The 20,352-nt window shown below is 47.1% G+C and overlaps 3 protein-coding genes across 3 annotated transcripts; all 3 read right to left on the bottom strand.

The window, feature by feature from the left end:
* Positions 1–5,830: 5,830 nt before the first annotated feature.
* Positions 5,831–7,553, bottom strand: LOC136472184 (berberine bridge enzyme-like D-2). Its single transcript, XM_066469917.1, has one exon. The coding sequence runs from the start codon at positions 7,494–7,496 to the stop codon at positions 5,874–5,876; it is 1,623 nt and encodes a 540-aa protein (XP_066326014.1). The 5' UTR covers positions 7,497–7,553; the 3' UTR covers positions 5,831–5,873.
* A 5,798-nt stretch (positions 7,554–13,351) lies between these two features.
* On the bottom strand, positions 13,352–15,955 carry LOC136472185 (uncharacterized). The gene has a single exon (XM_066469919.1). The coding sequence runs from the start codon at positions 15,788–15,790 to the stop codon at positions 13,352–13,354; it is 2,439 nt and encodes an 812-aa protein (XP_066326016.1). The 5' UTR covers positions 15,791–15,955.
* Positions 15,956–16,918: 963 nt separating this feature from the next.
* LOC136472186 (berberine bridge enzyme-like D-1) lies at positions 16,919–18,967 on the bottom strand. The gene has a single exon (XM_066469920.1). It carries the CDS (start codon positions 18,925–18,927, stop codon positions 17,188–17,190), a length of 1,740 nt encoding a protein of 579 aa, XP_066326017.1. The 5' UTR covers positions 18,928–18,967; the 3' UTR covers positions 16,919–17,187.
* Positions 18,968–20,352: the final 1,385 nt, after the last annotated feature.

The raw sequence follows: 20,352 nt of genomic DNA on the forward strand, positions 1-20,352 counted from the left end.
TAATACCTACGTCCTGTGTCTGATTGTATTGCTGTATGTCAATGAGAGATGTTTTTGAGAGGGGTCCCCTGCCCACCTTATATAGTCTAGGGGGCAGGGTTACAGATCTAGAAACTAATCCTAACCAGTTACAATTGCCATAGGTGGCCGGATAAGGATTCCTATTCTAACCGACCAGGATCTTGCTTGATCTCCAAATCTGCCTTGATTCCTTGGGCGGGACTCCGAATAGATTGGTCGGGCCACGCGTCGTCTTCTAGTGGGCTAGACCCCCTGGTCCGAGCCGGCCCAAGCCTAGCCGTAAGGGTATAGGGGTTAATACCCCCACAGGTGCGGACCCTAATGGAAGCATACCACAACCACTATGGTCTAGGAGGAAACTCGCATCATCTACAGTAACGAACATTCAGTCACTGTGTCGTCTGCTCCCCATAGGGTCGTGGATCAGAACCCTAGTCCGTCGCACCGACCACCGGAAGAGGGATGGGACGTGACCACTTGCTGACAAAGCCGAAACATGGCGTCATCAATGGACAGACACCCAGCGTGGCCCTATTAGGATCAGCAGACATGCACCCAGCATGGAGCTACCCTTGGCACCGTCTGCCGTGTCAGCGGGGCTCGCTCAGAGCAAAAGGAAGACCCAGCATCTTTGAAGGATCTCCTTTGCCTTTGGTTTTTCTCGTTTCTCCCATCTATAATCCTTGCTTCCCCTTGGTCTATAAAAGAGAAGGAAGGAAACCCCACTAAGAGGACCGATGGATTCTACACACCACGCACCACATCACACATAGCTAAACAGCAACCAAGCTCTCAGCACCCATTCGACCTTTCCATCAGAGACTTGGGACCTTTCCCTCTCTCGCCCGTTTGTAACTCCTACTATGAACTTTTTGGTGCTAATAACACGAGCAACAGCCATGAACTGGACGTAGGGATATTCTACCCGAACCAGTATAACCCTTGTGTCTATTTAGCACACCATCCGGGTCAGACGCGTAATAACACAAATTTACTCGTTGGTGTTTACTCGAAACACCGACACATGCCTTTTGAAAATAGCTTCTCCTTAGAACTATTTTTGGCTCTTCTCGGCACAAGAACCGAGATAAAGCTAAAAATACTATTTTCTTATAGCTTTCTCTCTGCTATATTCCCTGAGAAGTTATTTTAGTAAACATTTTTTAGAAACAACTTTAGCTTCACTAGTGAAGCCGCATTATAAAACCAAAGCTAAAAAACTACATAACAAAGCGGGAATGTTTCTTTGCTTGAAAGTGCAAGCTAGGCAAGCAAGAAGGAAAAGATGACCTGACAAAAATAGCGATTACTACTTGCCTGGTAACTTAGCTAGCACTGGCCCTTAGCTTATCAGTCTATTTGAATGTTACTTCAATAGTAGTTGTATATATTTCATTAAACTGTATTACTTAATAGGGTATGTCTCCGCTTTAGGTGATTGATGGTTTGGTTAACCATCAGTCACCATCAAGGACCATTAGATCAAGATCTAACAAACACAGTATGTTCTTCTTCCTCCCGCTCCACCTTGTCCTCGCCCCCGCTGCCACCCACCGCCCCACCATGGGCGCTAGGGTTCGTCGGAGCTCCGGCGAGCTAGGGTCGCGACCCTAGCTCGCTAGAGCTCCGATGAACCCTAGCGCTCGCGGTGGCTGCCTTCTTCCCCTCCCCCTCTGGCCATGGCGAGCGCCCCCAGCCCCTCCCTGGCTTGGCCGCCGCTAGGGCCCCTAAGCTGCCCGGCCTTCTTTCGCACCGCTTGGCCGACCTGCCTTCCTCCGGCTGGTCGGGCCCTTCTATACCCACCAGAGTTGGGAAGGAGAGGGGGAAAGACCGATAGAACCCTAGCATGGAGATCCAGGAGGATGAGGAAGAGGGGGAGGAGGACGACGACGACGTACCTCACCAGATCCACCATGGTCACCGCCTGATCTGCCCAAAGCCGTCATCCATGGCACGGTGGGGCGCGCGAGGAGCGGGGAGGAGCTCACCGGGCACCGCAAAGAGAGAGAGAGAGAGGGAGGGAGGGAGGGAGATAGAAGACGAAGACGCTTACGGGCGGTGTGGGCGCGAGTTGGAGGCGAGCGGGCGAGATGTGTGGGCGACCGGTGGAGTATTTCTGTACTTAATATCATGTTTACTCTTTGTTGGATCGGTTGGAAAAATATCTACATAGTTAGCACCATGTGCACATTGATTTGTAAAAATCAGATGGGAGAGAAGTGGGAAAATATCCACACTAACCCTATACATTGATTTGTATATATATCAATGGAGAGAAGCCAGTCCATGCTTTCGTTCTTATCATTTTCCCCTCCAGTACACATATATACATTAAACTGGATAGGACTCATTTATGTCCCTTGTTTTCTCCACCTGAGCTGCACACATCCACCAAGAATTGTAGCAAACTAGTACAAATCGCGCGCAAGCGTGCGGAGGCGATGAAAGCGTAGTCGATGCAAGGTATCTAGATATATCTTCAGGGTGTGTATAGTACATATATGTTGTTGAAGTCTGCAACAAGCCAAGGATGCTATATATTACATGTGGTGGTAGCTTGTATGTTACATTATGTATAACTGAGTTGCTGATGGTTTTATGCGATTCTTCTTAGTACTTCGGTTCATGATAAGAGAGGTCACTGGTGAATGAGCCTGTGCTTTGCTAACCAGATGAGTCTGGCCATATATAGTACATTAGATGTATGTAGCTAGAATAGAGTGTTAGTTTTTTGTAACAATAATGTTTCACCTAAGTTGTGCAAGCGCACGCAATACGGTCGTAGTTGAACCAAGCCCTACGAATAGTTTATAGCTAGAATCGGATTATAGAAAATGTTTCACCTAAGTTTTCATAGTATCTTATTAAGTAACCTACGAAATTGAGAATGGGTGATAAGGTAGCAAGGTGTTTCATATTGCATTGGGCAATAGATTTAGTGCAACTTTAAAGAATGTGATGTATTTTAGGTGCACTATACCTAGTGACCACAAAGTGGACCGTCATCTGCCAGCAATATGTGATTCGTTATTGTAGAGTTCATAGGAGATTTTGTTTGTAATGTGTTAGGATAAAGTTCAGTTAAGTCAAGGGGTTGTAGAAGTCGCTGGTTACATGTCTTGTATAATGTAATTGAATTCTATAATGGTAGGTATCTCCATACAACGATTCTGTGTGGTGAAGGTCTTCTATGATTGCATTGTGGATGGAGCTGGTTTTTGTTGTCTTGTACCATATTGGCCCGATGTTGAGAAGGACTCAATCCTGTGTTGTTTTCTTCACACCTAAACTTGTAGTGTGTAGAATGGCAGGAAGGTTCGCTATATGCGCGAATACCCAGTATGTGAAGTTGATGTGTGTAAAAGTGATCTATGGTATATCACATAAGTCTACCAATAGACGTCACACTATTGTGTTGCTATAGAGATGTCCTGGAATTCTACAGATTTGAATCTCTATACTTTGGTTGATCGGTGTTTTTGCTAAAGGATTCTGCATCTGCCATGTGATGGCATTGAAATTGTTGTTCCCTAAGTTTGTGAACTGACTATTTAGTGGGACTATGGTGGAGTCCATGTCATTAGGGTGAGGATGAAGCTGAATACATTATGAAATCCTTTGGATAGGATGAGAACATAGGTTGTTGACATGGGTGCTTGTATGAGGAAGTCTGGGTCGTATCATGAAATATCATGCAAGTGGGTGGTAACCTGAAATTGATGTTGGGTTGCCTCTTGGATAGTCTATGGGAAGATGTCATTTTAGGCATGTTTTGTAAACTTTGCAACAATAGCGTGCTCTCCAACTGCATAGCTCTGATGAAGGTGTTGTCGTCTTCTTCCACTATTGTGAGGTTGGGGTATTGGTAGCTGAACATTTTTTACCTATATTCTGGTATTTCTGTAAATAAGTTTGATATAGAAAAGGTTAGAGCATAGCTGCTGATTTTTGCATGGAAGACTGATATACTATGATGTTATGTAGATAACCTCAACTATGTACGAAGTTATGATATACTACGCAGATAACTTGAGTTGTGTGTTGTAGATCATAGACTATTCAGTCGAAACTAAAACTATATTGCAGTAATGAACAAAACCAATGGGCCAGTCTGATAGGGAACTAGAAGAAAGAAGCAGTTTATTGGCTAATGGATTACTAACATCTATGTTTTCAATGACACACACAAATTTTGTTGTTTTTCTCAATGTTCACATATGTAAATGAACTTCGAGAACCAAAATGTCTAAACATGATTTTCCTCATGTGCAAAAGAATACATGTGAGGGGATAATTTTAGGGACAAATGTTGTAGGAAAGTAAGAGTACAAATTCATAGATGTGTTGAACAAGTCTCTTGGTCGAAAGTAACAGAAAAAATCATCACTCTCATTTATAAGCACCTCAGACGTTTGTAATGCGCAGGGATGGGTGGCAATGGCAGCCAACATGGTGATGGGTTGCTAATCATAATCAATAGCCTTTGCATGGACTAGAGACAAATGCACCAATATCACAGATTCAACAACTTCTAGAATTATTTAGTGATGAAGTAAATGGTAAATCCCGTTTCAACAGGCGAAGAAAGAAGCTTGGCACACAATGGTTCAAGTGACCAAAGGTATGTATTTTGTGGATTGATGGGAAGTTAATCTAGATTAGGAGTTAGCACTGATGTTGCAAAGAAGGTAGTAATAATAATTGAGCCCTCCATACTCATGAGTCTATGAAATGAGGAATAATTTCATGAAATGATCAATCTGAGTCAGTCATTGGGACGGTCTGCGTGAGAGGGGGCGTTGGTTGGGGTGAATGATGGGCATCGGTGTTGGGGGCTGACCGTTGAGTGGGGGAGGGGGTGCGATGCAGCTGAAAACCCTATGTTTGGTTTTGGTAATCGTGACAACTAGTGGACAAAGCGATACTCTAGTGTTGTGTATGAGATAGGTTATGTAACATTCCGTGTTTTTATGTAATATAAAAATACCAACTTTTAAAAAAATTTGTGCAATGTGTGTGTGGCATGTAATGTGTAGTCAACTTAATTCAAACCCCCTTTTCATCCTGATTTCAAAATCACAACTTCAAATTTTTTACAACGAGACAGCACCTTCGTCATGTTGTTAACTCTATCAAAAACATGGTAAAGGAAATTTCTCAAACAAAATATTTCCAAATAAACTAAAATTGAGTTGAATCCAAGCCCCGCTCAAATTCAACCTACATACCTCACGCACAATTTCTATTTGTTTCTAAAATGAAACTCTAACTCTCTCTCTCTCTCTCTCTCAACTTTTTCAAAAGTGGACATTATAATTAATTGGTGCACTTTATATAATTTAGTTGCATGTGTGTTTGGATTTTCTTCGGGTCTCGTTTGGACTTTAAGCACTTTTTAGAATCTTTCCCATTCCTTCATGAAAACCCCCCTCCTATCCTAAACAGGCCAAAAGGCCACGACAACAACCGTATGAGTCGTGGCGCTGAGCTCTAGCCACGTCAGCGACACATCGCCAGCCACGCCACCCCTGACCTCCATCCTCGGCGCTATGGCTTGTGGCACCGAGACATGTTACCTCGGCGCCGTAGGCCATGGCGCCGAGCCCAGGGTCCAAAGACGGGTTTACGTCGCCCAAGGGTATACATGTGAATTTTTGAAGAAAAAAGGGTTAAATTGAAAAAAAACGGTGACAACTCTAGCAATATGAGCTTTGGAGACCAAAACATTACTCCTCCACAGCAAATTGTTTCCATTTTTATTGTTGGTGTAAGTACATGCAATGACAAGTTCAGTGCTTTTCCATTTTTATTGTTGGTGTAAGTACATGCAATGACAAGTTCAGTGCTCTCTATCATCTAAAATATAAAGGAGGAATGCTTTGTGCATTGTTGAACACATTTCCAGGATCAACCTTAGTCTTGGCCTGAACCAACCTGTCAAAATTCATGAGGAAATATCGCTCGCCCCATGACGCCGCATGTTCCACGGAGCCATTGGACGTTCCACCGGTCGCATTCATCCAGTCGTTGGTGCCCAAATCAAGGTCCAAGTAGTTCACATATGCAGCTCGTGGGTTCTTTGACACGTAGGACGCCATGAAAGCGTAGAACGACCGAAGCCACTCTACATAACCGTCTGAACGATCCATATCCGATGCATTCCAAGTCACTGCATACTGGATGCTGTACAGGTATCCAGCACGGTGAGGAAACGGCGTGTCGGTGCTCCCTATCCGCGCCATGGCCCCACCGTAGGGGTCCAGCTGGATGGACGATCCCGCCGGCCCCGTCAACAAGTACTGGACGATCCTGATCGTGTCCTGCATCGAGATCGGCGCCTGCACGTAGTCGGACTTCCTCTTCGCGTACTCCCCCACTCCAGGCTGCCGGTTCGTGAGGCTCGCGACTGAGCTGACGCCGGCGAACTTCACCGCCGACTCGAGCCAGCTCACCTCAGAAAGCTCTGACTCGGCGAGGCCCAGCTCGGGGAAGCTCTGGTTCAGCACCGACATGGCTAGCTGCTTCGGTCCAAGAACCTGGCCGGTGAATGACATGGAGATGTTACCGTCCGATGATGACCTCGCCGGAATTAACGTTGAGAGGTAGAACTCGTCGGGGAGACTAGGCCCAACGTACTGCCACCTGTGCATCAGCCCGGCGATGAGCTCGACCGGACCGGATCGCGCAACGCTGAACACGGTGACGTTGTCGGGGACCGGGACGAGCCGGAGCTTCCAAGCGTACACCACGCCCCAGCTCCCTCCGCCGCCGCCTCGGATGGCCCAGAACACGTCGTCGTCCATGGTGTCACGGGTGAAGGAGCTCCCGTTCGGAGCGATGAAGACCGCGTCCAGGACGTTGTCGGCGGCGAGCCCGAATTTCCTGGACAGCAGGCCGAACCCGCCGCCGGCGGTGTGCCCGCCCATGCCGACGGTCGCGCACGACCCGGCGGAGAACGCCAGGGTCCGGTTTGACAGCCCCACGGCGTGGTAGACCTCGCCCAGCGTCGCGCCGGACTCGACCCAGGCCGTGGCGGTGCCCGTGTCGACGTCGACATGGTTCAGGTTGGACAGGTCGATCACCACGAAGGGCACGTGGTTCTCCGTGGTGTAGGAGAGGCCCTCGTAGCTGTGCCCGCCGCTGCGGACGCGGATCGCCAGCGAGGTGGCGCGCGCGCAGAGCACGGCGCGCTGGAGGTCGCGCTTGGTGGACGGGAGCACCACGGCCGCCGGCTTGCCGACGCTCGGGAGCTCGAAGCGGAGGTTCCGGATGGAGGAGTCCAGGAGCGGCGTGTAGCTTGGGGATGTTGGGAGGGAGAAGTTGGTGACGCCGTTGGAGAGCAGGCAGAAGGAGATGCCGGAAGGTGGTGCTGGTGATGGTGACTGTGCACTTGCCCGTGTGGCTCCTGCGATTGCAAAGAGAAAGAGAGCATGAGCAAGAGCTACCGTGTGCATCGTCATGGGGGGTTGATGCATGGACGCTCGGTCGGCTTGATGCAGCAGATGGATGCATGGATGCGTATATAATGTGAGAAGAAATCTGTTGCCCAGTAAGCCTAGAGCATGGATGTCGACAATAACGTACTAATTCTGGAAGACTTTTAGTTTCCGAATGAATGCATAGTTGTATACCACACCAAGTTAAGCTAGCCGCATATCTGTATTCCAGAATATAATGCGTGGAAAGTCGCAAACTGCTGCCTCGACCTGGTCAAATCGAAAGGCTTCCGAGAAGCAACTTTGACCACGGAATTTATTGGTGTGTACGGCTAATATAAGACTTGTCAAGAGTCATGAGTGCAGGTAAATGTTGAACAAAGAGAAGAAAATTACATGTGAATGTATTAATTTATGGATGCCGATATCGGTCCATTTCATGCATGCGTCCTAGACGACCTGCCGTAAATTATCCAGAAAGAAAACGTATAAAAAATATTGACTTCAAACTGGAGTTTATGTGTTGTCGTCATCAGTCATCGATGACGTGCAGAGAAGTGATATGCATACTTGCATAGACGTACGTAAGTGTTGTACTGTTGTACAAGGCTGAATATGTTGCTCATATGAATTGCATGGACCAACTGGCTGCCTAGCTAGTCAGATTGTGAGACTCTCTCATGCCTCTACGGTTACAAACGACGGCGTGGCCGCAGGTAGCCCGTCCCGCGGCGGCCCATTTTCTGCATTGTTTTGCGGCTTGCGCGGCGGCCCGCATGCAGTCCCGCCAGGAAAGCTGCAGCGCGCCGCTGGTGCTGCGTCCAACTGTCCAAGGAAGGAAAGGCGGTGTGGTGACGCGCGTGGGCACTGTGTATGGGAAGGAGGTGGAGTTGAGCCGGAGGTCTCCTTGAACGAATTTGAGCAGCTGTGCACGGTGGCGTCGGTAGCGACGTTGGTGACTCGCGGACGTGCATGTTGGTGCTGTTGGAGCACGAAGCTACTGCCATGTTCGTCTGAACTTAATTGGTTTATAAACCGTATTTTTTCAGTTAATAAACAGTATTTTCTCTGTGACGCGCTCTTGCCCTGGCCGTCCGCGGAGCCTATCTAGACCAGGCCGCCGTTGCAGGTGATCCAGAGCGCGCTGCCCGTCAGCCCATGGACAGCGTGTCATTGCGGCCTGCCGTCCACGTGACGGTCAGGTTGGGAACGATGGCGAGCCACTCACGTACATCTGCATGACCCAAGTGGATGCACTGCTTTCAATGTGTTCGACACAGTGCTCAAGAGGACAGCAGACTCAGGGTGTGGTGGCTGGTTTGCCCATTGTGCTCTGCCCACAACAACAAGAAGAAGCCAGATTTCCTCGTCTACCTTCATTGTTTGGTTTGGTTTGTACAAATGACGTGGAGTATAGCAATTAGCTTTCCACATGTTTTCAGTTTCTTGAGGTTGACCACTTGTTTAATTTCTATTGGTTGGATCATTTTTCGTCTGATGTGTTTGTATTACATTCGTTCATTTCAATTAATTTATATGCTATATTATTTTTGTGAAGAACTATGGCATTTTACAATTTAATATAGAATTGAAGATGGTGGTCAAAGTGGTGTGAAATTGTGAAGATATATATGATCTTTCAGTTATTGGATGCTCTTATTTGGGTCTTTCTAACCACAATATTCTGCATGTTGCCTGTGTTAAACATAGAAGTGTGTAATCTATGTTTAGTAAGAGATCATCTATATTTGGAGCTGTGTCTCCTGATTGTCATGTCCCAATGGTCACGCTTGTAACCTTCCATGTATGCGATCTTCTATATATATGAGTGGTCATGACCCATAGAGGTCATCCAGCGCCAATTACATTAACATGGTATCAGAGCCAGCTTTCTTCTAAATCAATGTCGACATCATCTTCTACCTCCTCCTCCACCACCTCCGCCTCCACTTCCAGTCTCTCCTCTGCCACTACCTTTGCCCTGATCTGGATCGCCTAGCCTTGCGTGAACAATACCATGGTGGAGAAACGGTTCAAGCTGGCAACGGGGCAGGTTTGCAAATTATGCATATTGGTTCTTGTTCTCTTAATACTGCTACTCGTCCTCTTGATTTACATAATGTTCTCCACGTACCTGATATCTCTAAACACCTTCTTTCAGTTCATAAACTATCACGTGACAATAATGTATTTTTTGAATTTCATCCCTATCATTTTCTTGTAAAGGACCAAGCAACGAAACAAGTGCTTCTGGAAGGAAAGTGTGAATCCGGCCTCTATCCCATAAAGCCGTCCGATGTTGAATTCTTCAAACAAGCACTTGTCAGTGTCAAGGCATCCCCAGATCAGTGGCATGCTCGTCTTGGCCACCCCTCTACCCCAGTCATGCGGTCCATTTTGAGTTTGAATAATCTTCCATACATCAAGGAGTCGAGTCCCTCAGTTTGTAATGCATGTCAATTAGGCAAGAGTCATCAACTCCCCTATACTCATGCCATTCATCGTTCTACATCGCCTCTTGAACTTGTTTTTTCAGATGTGTGGGGCCCTGCCCCTAAATCTGTTGGTGGATACAAATACTACATAAGCTTTATTGATGATTTTAGTAAATTTACGTGGATATATTTGATGCATGACTGGACTGAGGCTCAACACATTTTCTTGCAATTTCAAGCACATGTAGAACGCCTCCTTGATACTAAAATTAAATGCGTCCAATCCGATTGGGGCGGGGAGTACCAAAAACTTCATACTCAATTTTTCGATCCCTTGGCATAGCCCATCGTGTTTCCTGCCCACATACTCACCAACAAAATGGATCGGCTGAACGCAAGCATCGTCATATAGTTGAAACTGGCCTTGCTCTCCTAGCTCATGCCTCCATACCGATTAAATTTTGGGACGAGGCCTTCCTCACAGCCACTTATCTCATCAATAGATTGCCCACTCGAGTCTTTGATAATTTGTGCCCTCTAGAACGCCTCCTCAAAACTCCACCGAATTATTCCATGCTCCGTATATTTGGTTGCGCATGTTGGCCCAATTTGCGACCTTACAACCAGCACAAACTTTCCTTTCGATCCAAAGTCTGCGTGTTCTTGGGATATAGTGGTCTTCACAAGGGATACAAATGTCTTGATATGGATTCTGGACGTGTGTATGTGTCCCGTGATGTTATATTTGATGAAACACTTTTTCCTTTCTCCACTTATCCTTCATCCAACGTTGCACCTAATCAGGACAGTGGCAGTTTTAATTTGAACAATTACGATATGCATATGTTTCCTGCTAACCCTGTGAATGCAGCCCCTCAACATGCAGCAGGTCCCGGGATGCCTGAAACCTCACCAGGATTGGCGCCGACACTCCCTGCCTCTCCCGTGTCCCCTACGGCACGCACAGAGGCTGCTGCTGGGATGTCATCTGCCGGCCCATCATCACCAGCATCGCGGCAAACTACGTCACCGAGTGTCCGGCTTGAGGCCGTGCACGACTCAGAGGTTCCTGCACCAGCTCCTCCTGCCCACAAGTATGGCACGCGCTTAAGCCACAACATCCAGAAGCCGAAGGTTCGTACTGACGGCACGGTTACTTATTCTGTCATTCGGACTTCAGATACAGAGCCTACATCGCATGTTACTGCTATGGCACACCCCCTTTGGAGGTCAGCAATGAATGATGAATTTCAAGCACTTGTCAAGAACAAGACTTGGCATCTGGCTCCTCCACGTGCTGGCCTTAATGTCATTGATTGCAAGTGGATTTTCAAACTGAAGCACAAAGCTGATGGCTCCGTTGATCGCTATAAAGCATGATTGGTCGCCAAGGGCTTCAAGCAGCAGTATGGAGTTGATTATGATGATACATTCAGCCCGGTAGTGAAACCTACCACTATTCGAGTCTTATTGTCTCTTGCAGTCTCCCGTGGTTGGTTTCTTCGACAGATTGATATTCAAAATGCATTCTTACATGGCCATCTTCAAGAGGACGTCTATATGAAACAGCTACTTGGTTTTGTTGACTCGTCTCATCCTACTTATCTTTGCAAGTTGGACAAGTCATTATATGGCCTCAAGCAGGCCCCGCGTGCCTGGTTTTCTCATCTTAGTACCAAACTATTACAACTGGGGTTTCAGGCTTCTAAGGCTGATGTTTCTCTTTTCATGTTCAACAAAGGTGGCCTTCAGATGTATATTCTCATCTATGTTGATGATATTATTATTATGAGCTCTTCGTCATCGGCTATGGATTGTCTACTCATTCAACTTGAAGCTGAGTTTGTGGTGAAAGATCTTGGCACTCTTGGATATTTTCTTGGCATTGAAGTACATCATACTTCTACTGGCCACATCTTGAGACAACACAAATACATCCAAGACCTGCTGCAGCGCACAAATATGGCCTCCTCTAATAGTGTTCCGACACTTATGCTTCCCAACGACAAGTTACTCTTAAAAGGTGGTGACCCTCTCTCAGCTGAAGATACTACACGCTATCGCAGTGTTGTTGGAGCTCTCCAATATTTGTCTTTCACTCGCCCCGATATCTCCTTCTCTGTCAACCAGGTATGCCAATTTCTGTCAGCACCAACGACGGCTCATTGGGCGGCAGTAAAACGCATACTGCGTTATCTTCATTCCACGTCTGATATGGGGCTATGCATCACTAAATATGGGTCTTTATTGCTAAGTGCGTTCTCTGATGTCGATTGGGCCGGGAACCCAGATGATCGGCGCAGTATAGGTGGCTATGCTATTTTCTTTGGTGGCAATCTGGTTTCTTGGAGCTCTCACAAACAACCAACTGTTTCTCGCTCAAGCACAGAGGCTGAATACAAGGCCGTCGCTAATGCTACCGCTGAAGTAATATGGATACAAGTGTTGCTAAGGGAACTTGGGATCTCTCAGCTTCGGCCACCATCCCTATGGTGTGACAACATTGGTGCCACTTATCTCTCTGCCAATCCCATTTTTCATCGTCGCACGAAGCATGTCGAGGTTGATTATCATTTTGTTCGTGAACGTGTTGCCTCTCGCCAACTCGACGTTCGCTTCATCTCATCAAAGGACCAGGTGGCCGACATCATGACTAAGCCGCTCCCGGTTACTCCCTACTACAATTTACGGTGCAATCTGAACCTAGTCTATCACTGTCCAGATTGAGGGGGGTGTTAAACATAGAAGTGTGTAATCTATATTTAGTAAGAGATCATCTATATTTGGAGCTGTGTCTCCTGATTGCCGTGTCCCATTGGTCACGCTTGTAACCTTCCATGTATGCGATCTTCTATATATATGAGTGGTCATGACCCATAGAGGTCATCCAGCGCCAATTACATTAACAGCCTGATCATTTTGAATTGGTATTGTATTTATATTCTTTGTTGTAACTATTATATATATCAGTGTGTGCTAGTAAAATTTTTAGCCTTTGATTATTTAGCCCCCCTTATCCCATTCCTGGATCCGCCACTAGCTTCAGCCTTCAGTTGTTTAAACAAGCTCACAAAAACATCCATTTATTACCAACATAAACTCGACCAACAAATGGCAAACTAAGCACTAAATTTATTTGAAGACATACACCCATATTTGCCCAAGATTTCCCTTTGTTTTTGTCTCCAACATAGGACAAAGCCCATTTCATAAAACCAGTGGCGTAGCCAGGATTTGTAGCTATGGTGGTCCATTGTCTAAATTTTTTTAACCGCTATAAATTTAACTTGTCAGTACACAAGTATATGAATTACAAAATACAATTAAGGGAAAAAGGACATATAGAGTTCATAAAATAGATGAGTACAACTTTCTTAACGTAGAATTGATCGAAATATTACATACCTATAATAGTTGAAGAAGAATATGTCACTACTTCTTCTTCTTCTTGTCAGGCCTTCACCTTCTAATAGCCATAAAAGTGTTGATGATCTCTTCTTCACTCAATTGTAAGAAGATATCCCGCTTAATAAAAGTCACTAGACAATCATCGAGAAGGCTATCACCCATCTTATTTCTCAACTTATTCTTGATAAAGGTCATTGCAGAAAATATTCTTTCAACACTTGCAGTAGCCACTGGTAGAAGCAATACCAATTTGATAAGTAAATAGACCCAATGATAAACTTTATCCCTCTTTGTTTCAATAAGTTTTACTGAGAGGTCAATAAGATTGTTTAGGCCTTTGAACATTTCATCTTTCCTCATGTCATCAATAAAAGTTTCAAGTTGTAGATCGAGTCTTAGCAAGTCAGAGCTTGAAAAATCATTAGGGTAAAATTTAGCAAGTCTATGTATCTTGTTTGCATCAAAAGAAGCGAAGGAATCTGCTGGATTCAAAGCAGCCATACAAGTAAGCAACTCCATATTTACCTCATCAAACCGGCTGTCAAGCTCTTGACTAATTTTATCAATGACTCCAATATATATTTCTCTTCTGAATTGATCATCATTTGTTTGGTCCTGAGCAAAACGTGCTGATCTTCCATATGGCACATAATTATGTTGCATTTCAGGAACTTGAATGCCATATTTGTTGCAAAATATTGTAACCCTTTGAAGAAATGAAACCCACCCTTCAAACCTCATTTGTTGCATTTTACTCTTTGTCAAACGAACAAGTGACATTGCATTAAGGATATCTTGGTCTTTTCTTTGCAAACACTCAGACAATTCATTTGTATGTCCAAGAATGTCAAGCATCAAATGAGCACTGAAAACGAAATCAAATGACTCAAACACTCCAACCACAGTATGTATTTTTGGCCATTCACCCCTTTGTGAAGTATCTTGTCCAAGAGCTATGAGTACATCACGAATTGTGGGATACATAGCAATCATGTTGACCACAGTTTTATAATGAGAGCCCCACCGAGTGTCACCAGGTCTAGGCAGCCCCATCTCTTGATCTAACCCACTTCCAGATTCTAGTATACCACACTCAAGTGCTTTCATGACATTGGCATATTGGTGATGTCGAAGCATGTCATGACGCTTACAAGAACTACCAACAATATTTAGCAAGAGGGATACTTGATCAAAAAACCACACATAATCATCATTGTCTTTGGCAACAGCAACAAGAACTAATTGGAGTTGATGTGCAAAACAATGAACATAATAAGCAGATGGTGATTCTTTCATAATCAAGGTTTTCAGCCCTTTAATCTCTCCTTTCATGTTACTAGCCCTATCGTAGCCTTGACCACGGATTTGAGTTATAGTCAAACCATGACTAACTAGTAATAATTGAATTACTTCCTTAAGTAATGATGAAGTAGTATCATCTACATGAACAATTCCAAGAAACCGCTCACACGGCCTTCCTGATTTATCAACATAACGCAAGCAAAGGGCTAGTTGTTCTTTAGGAGAGACATCACTAGACTCATCAGCTAAAATTGTATAGTGATCTTCACCAATTTTCTTAATGATTTGATCTCTAGTCTCCATTGCACAGCATTGAATAATTTCTTTTTGTATGTCTGGGCTAGTCAAAGTGCAATTACCTGGAGCATTCTTCAATACGAACTTATCCACCTCTTCATTATTTGTTGCAAGCCACTTCAAAAGCTCAATGAAGTTTCCTCTGTTGCTAGACTCTTCACTTTCATCATGCCCACGGAATGCTAACCCTTGCTGCAAAAGAAACCTCAAACATCTAAGTGAATAAGTCAACCTGATCTTGTAGAGACGCCACTCCTCATTATCCACCTTCATAATTTTATCATCAATTGCTCCATGGGGAGTCATAAATAAGTTGTATCTTTCTTGAGCTGCATTGTGAGCACTTGTTACACCACCCACATGTAAATCAAGTGCATCATTTCTATTCCAAGTTCTCCAGCCACCTTCAATAAATGCAGATTTCTTAGTTTTCTCCTTTGCAAACAAGTAGCACACAAAGCAAAATGCTGCTTCCTTCTTGATACTATATTCAATCCAAGGATATTTATAAAACCATATAGGATTGAATTGCCGGTCCCTATGTCCAATTTTTCTACTTTCAAATTCATGAGCATAAGGTTGGTATGGGCCTTTAATGATATAAGATCGTCGAACTGCATCTTGATCATTGACAGGATAATTTGCAATGGGCTGTCTTTCCCCTGGATCAAGTGGAAGTCGACTAATATCATAAACTGGTGGACTTGGAGTTGGAGGCATTGGAGTTGGAGCCACATTTTCTTCAATCACTCTATCTTCATCCGGTCCATCTTCTTGTTCTTCAATTTCCTCTTCTGGAACAGCTGCACCCAGTGAAGGAGATGGAGAAGAAGCCTTCTTCTTTGATTCATATTTCTGAAAAAGAGAGGTGATATCACCACTCCTCTTCATTTTCAACAAATCTGTAAGAGAAATAAGCAAGCCCAATGTTTCAATTAAATATTTAAATTATTTCAGTGCTACAATAAAATTTTAAAATTGAGATGAAATAGAAATTAAATTATTTCTATGTACGGGGTACCGTTGGCAGTAGCACTGTAGCAGATGCAATACTTGTCGTGAATTGAATTGAAGTTGAATCGTAGATTGTTGATTATCTCCTATTATCACTTTAGCGGTTTAGGGCTTAATCACTTGATACAGAGAGAGAGAGAGAGAGAGAGAAACATCATAGAACTCGAGCAAAGAAGAAAGGATATCAAGATTCAAGATGGTTGTGCGTTGCTACTTGCTAGCCTTACCTCTGATTTCGACGTCTAGCCAGGCGGCGGACGGCGGTTGCTCTGCTGCTGCAAATACAGATCGAGTATGACTTTGGACGGTTGGAGTCAGAACTCAGAAGACGTGCAAGTCGCGGAGACGCGGACGTCACTTGGACTTCGTCGCTCAGGCTCAATCGGGATCCGGCAGCAGAAGCACATAGGCCACTTTGGGCCAAATCTGCAGGATGGTCACCCTGTCCACCTGTAGCTCCGCCCCTGCATAAAACACGTCCTGCTTTTGAAGTGCAGATCAGAAACACGTCCAGTACCCCTAAGGGTGGACCGTTGGACAGTTCAAAAAAAAAGGTGGACCTGTGGAGACATGTCACTTTCCCAAGCTCGAATGAAGCCCATGGGCCTATCTTGTAGCATTAGTGGGCCTTTCAGATGTCCAAACTTCAACAGGGCAAGGAAAGTTTAGCGCGCAACAGCCAACAGCTCAAAAGTTACTACTCCTACTAAGTACTAACACGTTACCATCAGATCTCTGAGAGTTCAGATTGGCCATGATGCCTTTAACATGACATATATAGGCCTCTTAATAATTGTTATTAACTTGTGATTATACGCTGGACCAGAAAAAATAGACCTCTGCTAATTTGCAGCATCAGGAAAGCAGAGAGAGAGAGAGAGAGAGAGAGAGAGAGAGAGAGAGAGAGAGAGAGAGAGAGAGAGAGTACGCTACTAATCAATCTTGCAGTTGCACCAATACAAAAGTTCATGTGATCGTTATCAACAAGGACACTAACACTGGCGAAAGCATACCTTCTGATCAAGAGATTGACGTGACCTTGGTCACTTCATCAAAATACCTAACAATCTCTCGTTTTCTGCTCCCTCTAGCTAGATTCAATAATACAAATCCAAACCACCTCTCTCCAACAAAATAAATGCAACAACTCGTCCTTCTCGGACGGCACCGTGAAAGCAACACGCCAAAATATGAAATCAAAACACCGCACCCACATATTTGTATGCATGTATTGTAAATATAAAGTTAAACTATATATATGCGTGATGTGTGCTCTAGCTATCGTGCGTGCTTCCATTGGATGTGACCTTGGGCGAGATGCCACGTGTGCTCCTAGTCATGCCCTGGGCGCCTCCAAGTGGCGGGATACTCTGCGCGTTGCGAAACACGTTCTCTGGGTCGATCAGTGTCTTTGCTCGAACCAGTCGGTCGTAGTTTCCCAAAAAGTACCTCTCGCCCCACGCCCGTGCCGCCTCCACTTCTGGGTTCGGGCTCTCATCGGCGGCGCCGCCAGCTCCGTGGCCGAACCAGTTGTTGGTTCCAAGATCAAGGTCCATGTAGTTTATGTACGCGGTTCGTGGCTTTTTTGGCACATACTCTCCCATGAAGTCGTAGAACCGGCGCAACCAATCCATGTACTCCTCCTTGTGATCATCGTCATCAGCCATCCATTCGATTAGGTATTGGATGCCATGGATGTTACCTTTGCGATGCGGGAACGGGAGATCACCGGACCCGACCCGATCCATGGCGCCACCGTACGGGTCCAAGATGACGTACGCCTTGGGCTGCTCCGACAAGAGTCCAATGGCTCTGACCAGCTGGTCCAGGGTCATCGGACGGCGCACGTAGTCCGACTTGGCCTTGAAGTAGTTCTTGTGGTGGAGCACCCGGTCCGTGAGGTCCGACACCGTGCTCCCCTCGGGCAGACCCGAGAAGAACACCACGGATTCGATCCAGCTCATCTCTCGCGGGTCCAGATCCGACAGCCCGATCTCCGGGAACCTTGCCGTCAGTATCTGCAGCGCCTCGTGGGCCGGTCCGAGGTACAGCCCCTTGAACGTGACGGAGATGCCGGTCCGGTTCAGTTTCTTCAGCTCCGGCAAGCCCGCGCCGACGAACGCGGAGACGTAGAACTCGTCGGGCAGCCACGGCGCGACGTGCTGCCACGTCGACACCAGCGACGCCACCGACCGGACGGAGCCCGGGCGGTTGACGACGAACGCGGTGACGCGCTCGGGGACCGCGCTGAGCCGGACGCGCCACGCGTACACGGCGCCCCAGGTGCCGCCCCCGCCGCCGCGGATCGCCCAGAACACGTCCTCGCCCATCCCCGCGCGGCTCAGGACGCGCCCCGCGGCGTCGACTAGCACGGCGTCCACGACGTTGTCGGCCGCCAGGCCGAACTTGCGGGACAGCAGGCCGAACCCTCCGCCCGCGATGTGCCCGCCCGAGCCGACCGTCGGGCACGACCCCGCGGAGAACGCGAGCGCCGGGCCGCTCGCCGCCGCCACGGCGTGGTACGTCTGCCCCAGCGTGGCGCCGGACTGCACCCACGCGGTGCCGGCGCGGCGGTCAGCGTCGACGTGGACGTCGACGCGGTCGAGCGCGGCGAGGTCGACGACGGCGAACGCGCTGCTGCGGTCGTCGTCTTCCTCGGTGGTGGTGGTGTAGGAGAGGCCCTCGTAGCTGTGCCCCCCGCTGCGGAGGCGCAGCACCAGCCCCGCCGCCCGCGCGCACCGCATGGAGTCGCGGAGCTCCTGGAGCGACGCCGGGACCACCACGGCCGCAGGCTTGGGCGCGCCCGCGCCCGCGAATCGGAGGTTCTGGACGGACACGAGGAGCGCGGCGGCGTACGCGGGAGACTGCCGCGTCGTGACGTTGCCCACGCCGGCCGCGGCCAGGCACGCCGTGAATAAGCTCCCGTCGTCGCCGATGCCGTCGTCGACGACGCCGCCTGCTTGCACGACGAAGAGGCGGAGGAGCACGAGAGAGAGCAGGGCGAGGGTCGCCATGGCGCGTGGAGAAGGTACTACACCTACACTACACTACACCCGGTGGAGCTGAGCCAGAGGAATGTGGGGTTTTATACACGCCACTTATGATCACCGAGGTTTTGTTGGCATGCGCGCTGTTAATCGAGGAGGGAAAAGTTGCAGAATGCGACGCACGGCGGGCTGATTTATTAAGAGCAATAGTTCCTAACAAAGTGAGTAATCGTTAGCTTCTTTTGTTAGCGCGTGGCCGGCAAGACGTACGGCGTTGTCTGATTCTTCTGCACTAGTTCTAACACCTTGCAATAGTTGTCTGATCTTGCAACCTCGCAGCCGTGTACAGTAACTAGTAGAGGAAAAATCGGATAAGGTAGCATAGGACAACATTGCAGTTGGTTAGTGATCTACGTAACGTAACTCGGTGGCCGTCAGGTAGTTTCTGTCGTCGCCACACCTTCAGACCTGCTGCTTCTTTGCTACGTACTGTTCGTCGTCGCAACTCGCAACATTGTGCACGCCTGCACGGACTGTCGACGTAAAAAAAAAGGACAATACATAGTTCTAGTTGAATGAAGCATCACCAGGTTTTTCGATCTCAGCTAGGGAGGAACAGGGACAGGCAGAGTCCAATCGTAGCAGGTGGCGATGGCGAGAGAGACGAACGACAAATTAGGAGAGCGGCCGAGTGGGTCGGTCGAAACGGTGTGCGGCTGTGCGCGGGGTTTTGCTGGGTTTAAGTTTAATTCCCAGGGCGCCGGCGCTGCGGACGGCCTGCGGGTCGATCACTCGGATAACTCTTTGGCAGGCCGCCGTCTGCCGTCGCCTGCTTCTTTCTTATTATTTCGGAACGAAGCCTGCCGGCCGGCCGGCCGGCCCAAAGCCAATTACTTGCTCTTCGTCGTGGATGGTGGCGATAAGATGGCTATCGAGAAGAAGTTCCTTTCCTCCCCCAACTAAAGTCATTTTCTATGCAGAGATGGATGGTGGCGTGTGAGTGTGTGACGACGAAGATCGTGGCGATCATCTAGATCTGGCTCGACAGCAGCTTCAATCCGCCCCACATTCCCGTCACAGACGATGCAGAGCCGGCGGTTGTTTGTATATTCGTTGTTATCCAGTGTCCTTAATTGGCCTTCATGCCAAAATACTACTAAATATGGTTCTTTCCTTTGCTCAGAGTAAGTACAAGGGATGAGTTCCTTCCTTCAAGGTGACAAAACACTTCAGTTTGGACATGCATATTTGTTTGATCCTAGCATTCTTATATATGATCTCAGCACCACTTATAGACAAATCAGTACACGCATTTCCAAATTGTCACCGGCTCCAAAACTAAACATGCACAACAAGCTCGTACTAAATAAAGCTAAGACCTCTCACTGGTGATTCCACTTTCCACAGCCCACAGGGTTGTGGCTTCTGACGTTGCAACTCTTTGCGCATTAT

This window comes from Miscanthus floridulus, chromosome 8 (genome assembly GCF_019320115.1).
Source record: "Miscanthus floridulus cultivar M001 chromosome 8, ASM1932011v1, whole genome shotgun sequence".
Classification (NCBI taxonomy): domain Eukaryota; kingdom Viridiplantae; phylum Streptophyta; class Magnoliopsida; order Poales; family Poaceae; genus Miscanthus; species Miscanthus floridulus.

Coding starts and splice junctions, on each gene's coding strand:
- LOC136472186 (XM_066469920.1), bottom strand. CDS start 18,927: ATGGCGACCCTCGCCCTGCTCTCTCTCGTGCTCCTCCGCCTCTTCGTC.
- LOC136472185 (XM_066469919.1), bottom strand. CDS start 15,790: ATGAAGAGGAGTGGTGATATCACCTCTCTTTTTCAGAAATATGAATCA.
- LOC136472184 (XM_066469917.1), bottom strand. CDS start 7,496: ATGCATCAACCCCCCATGACGATGCACACGGTAGCTCTTGCTCATGCT.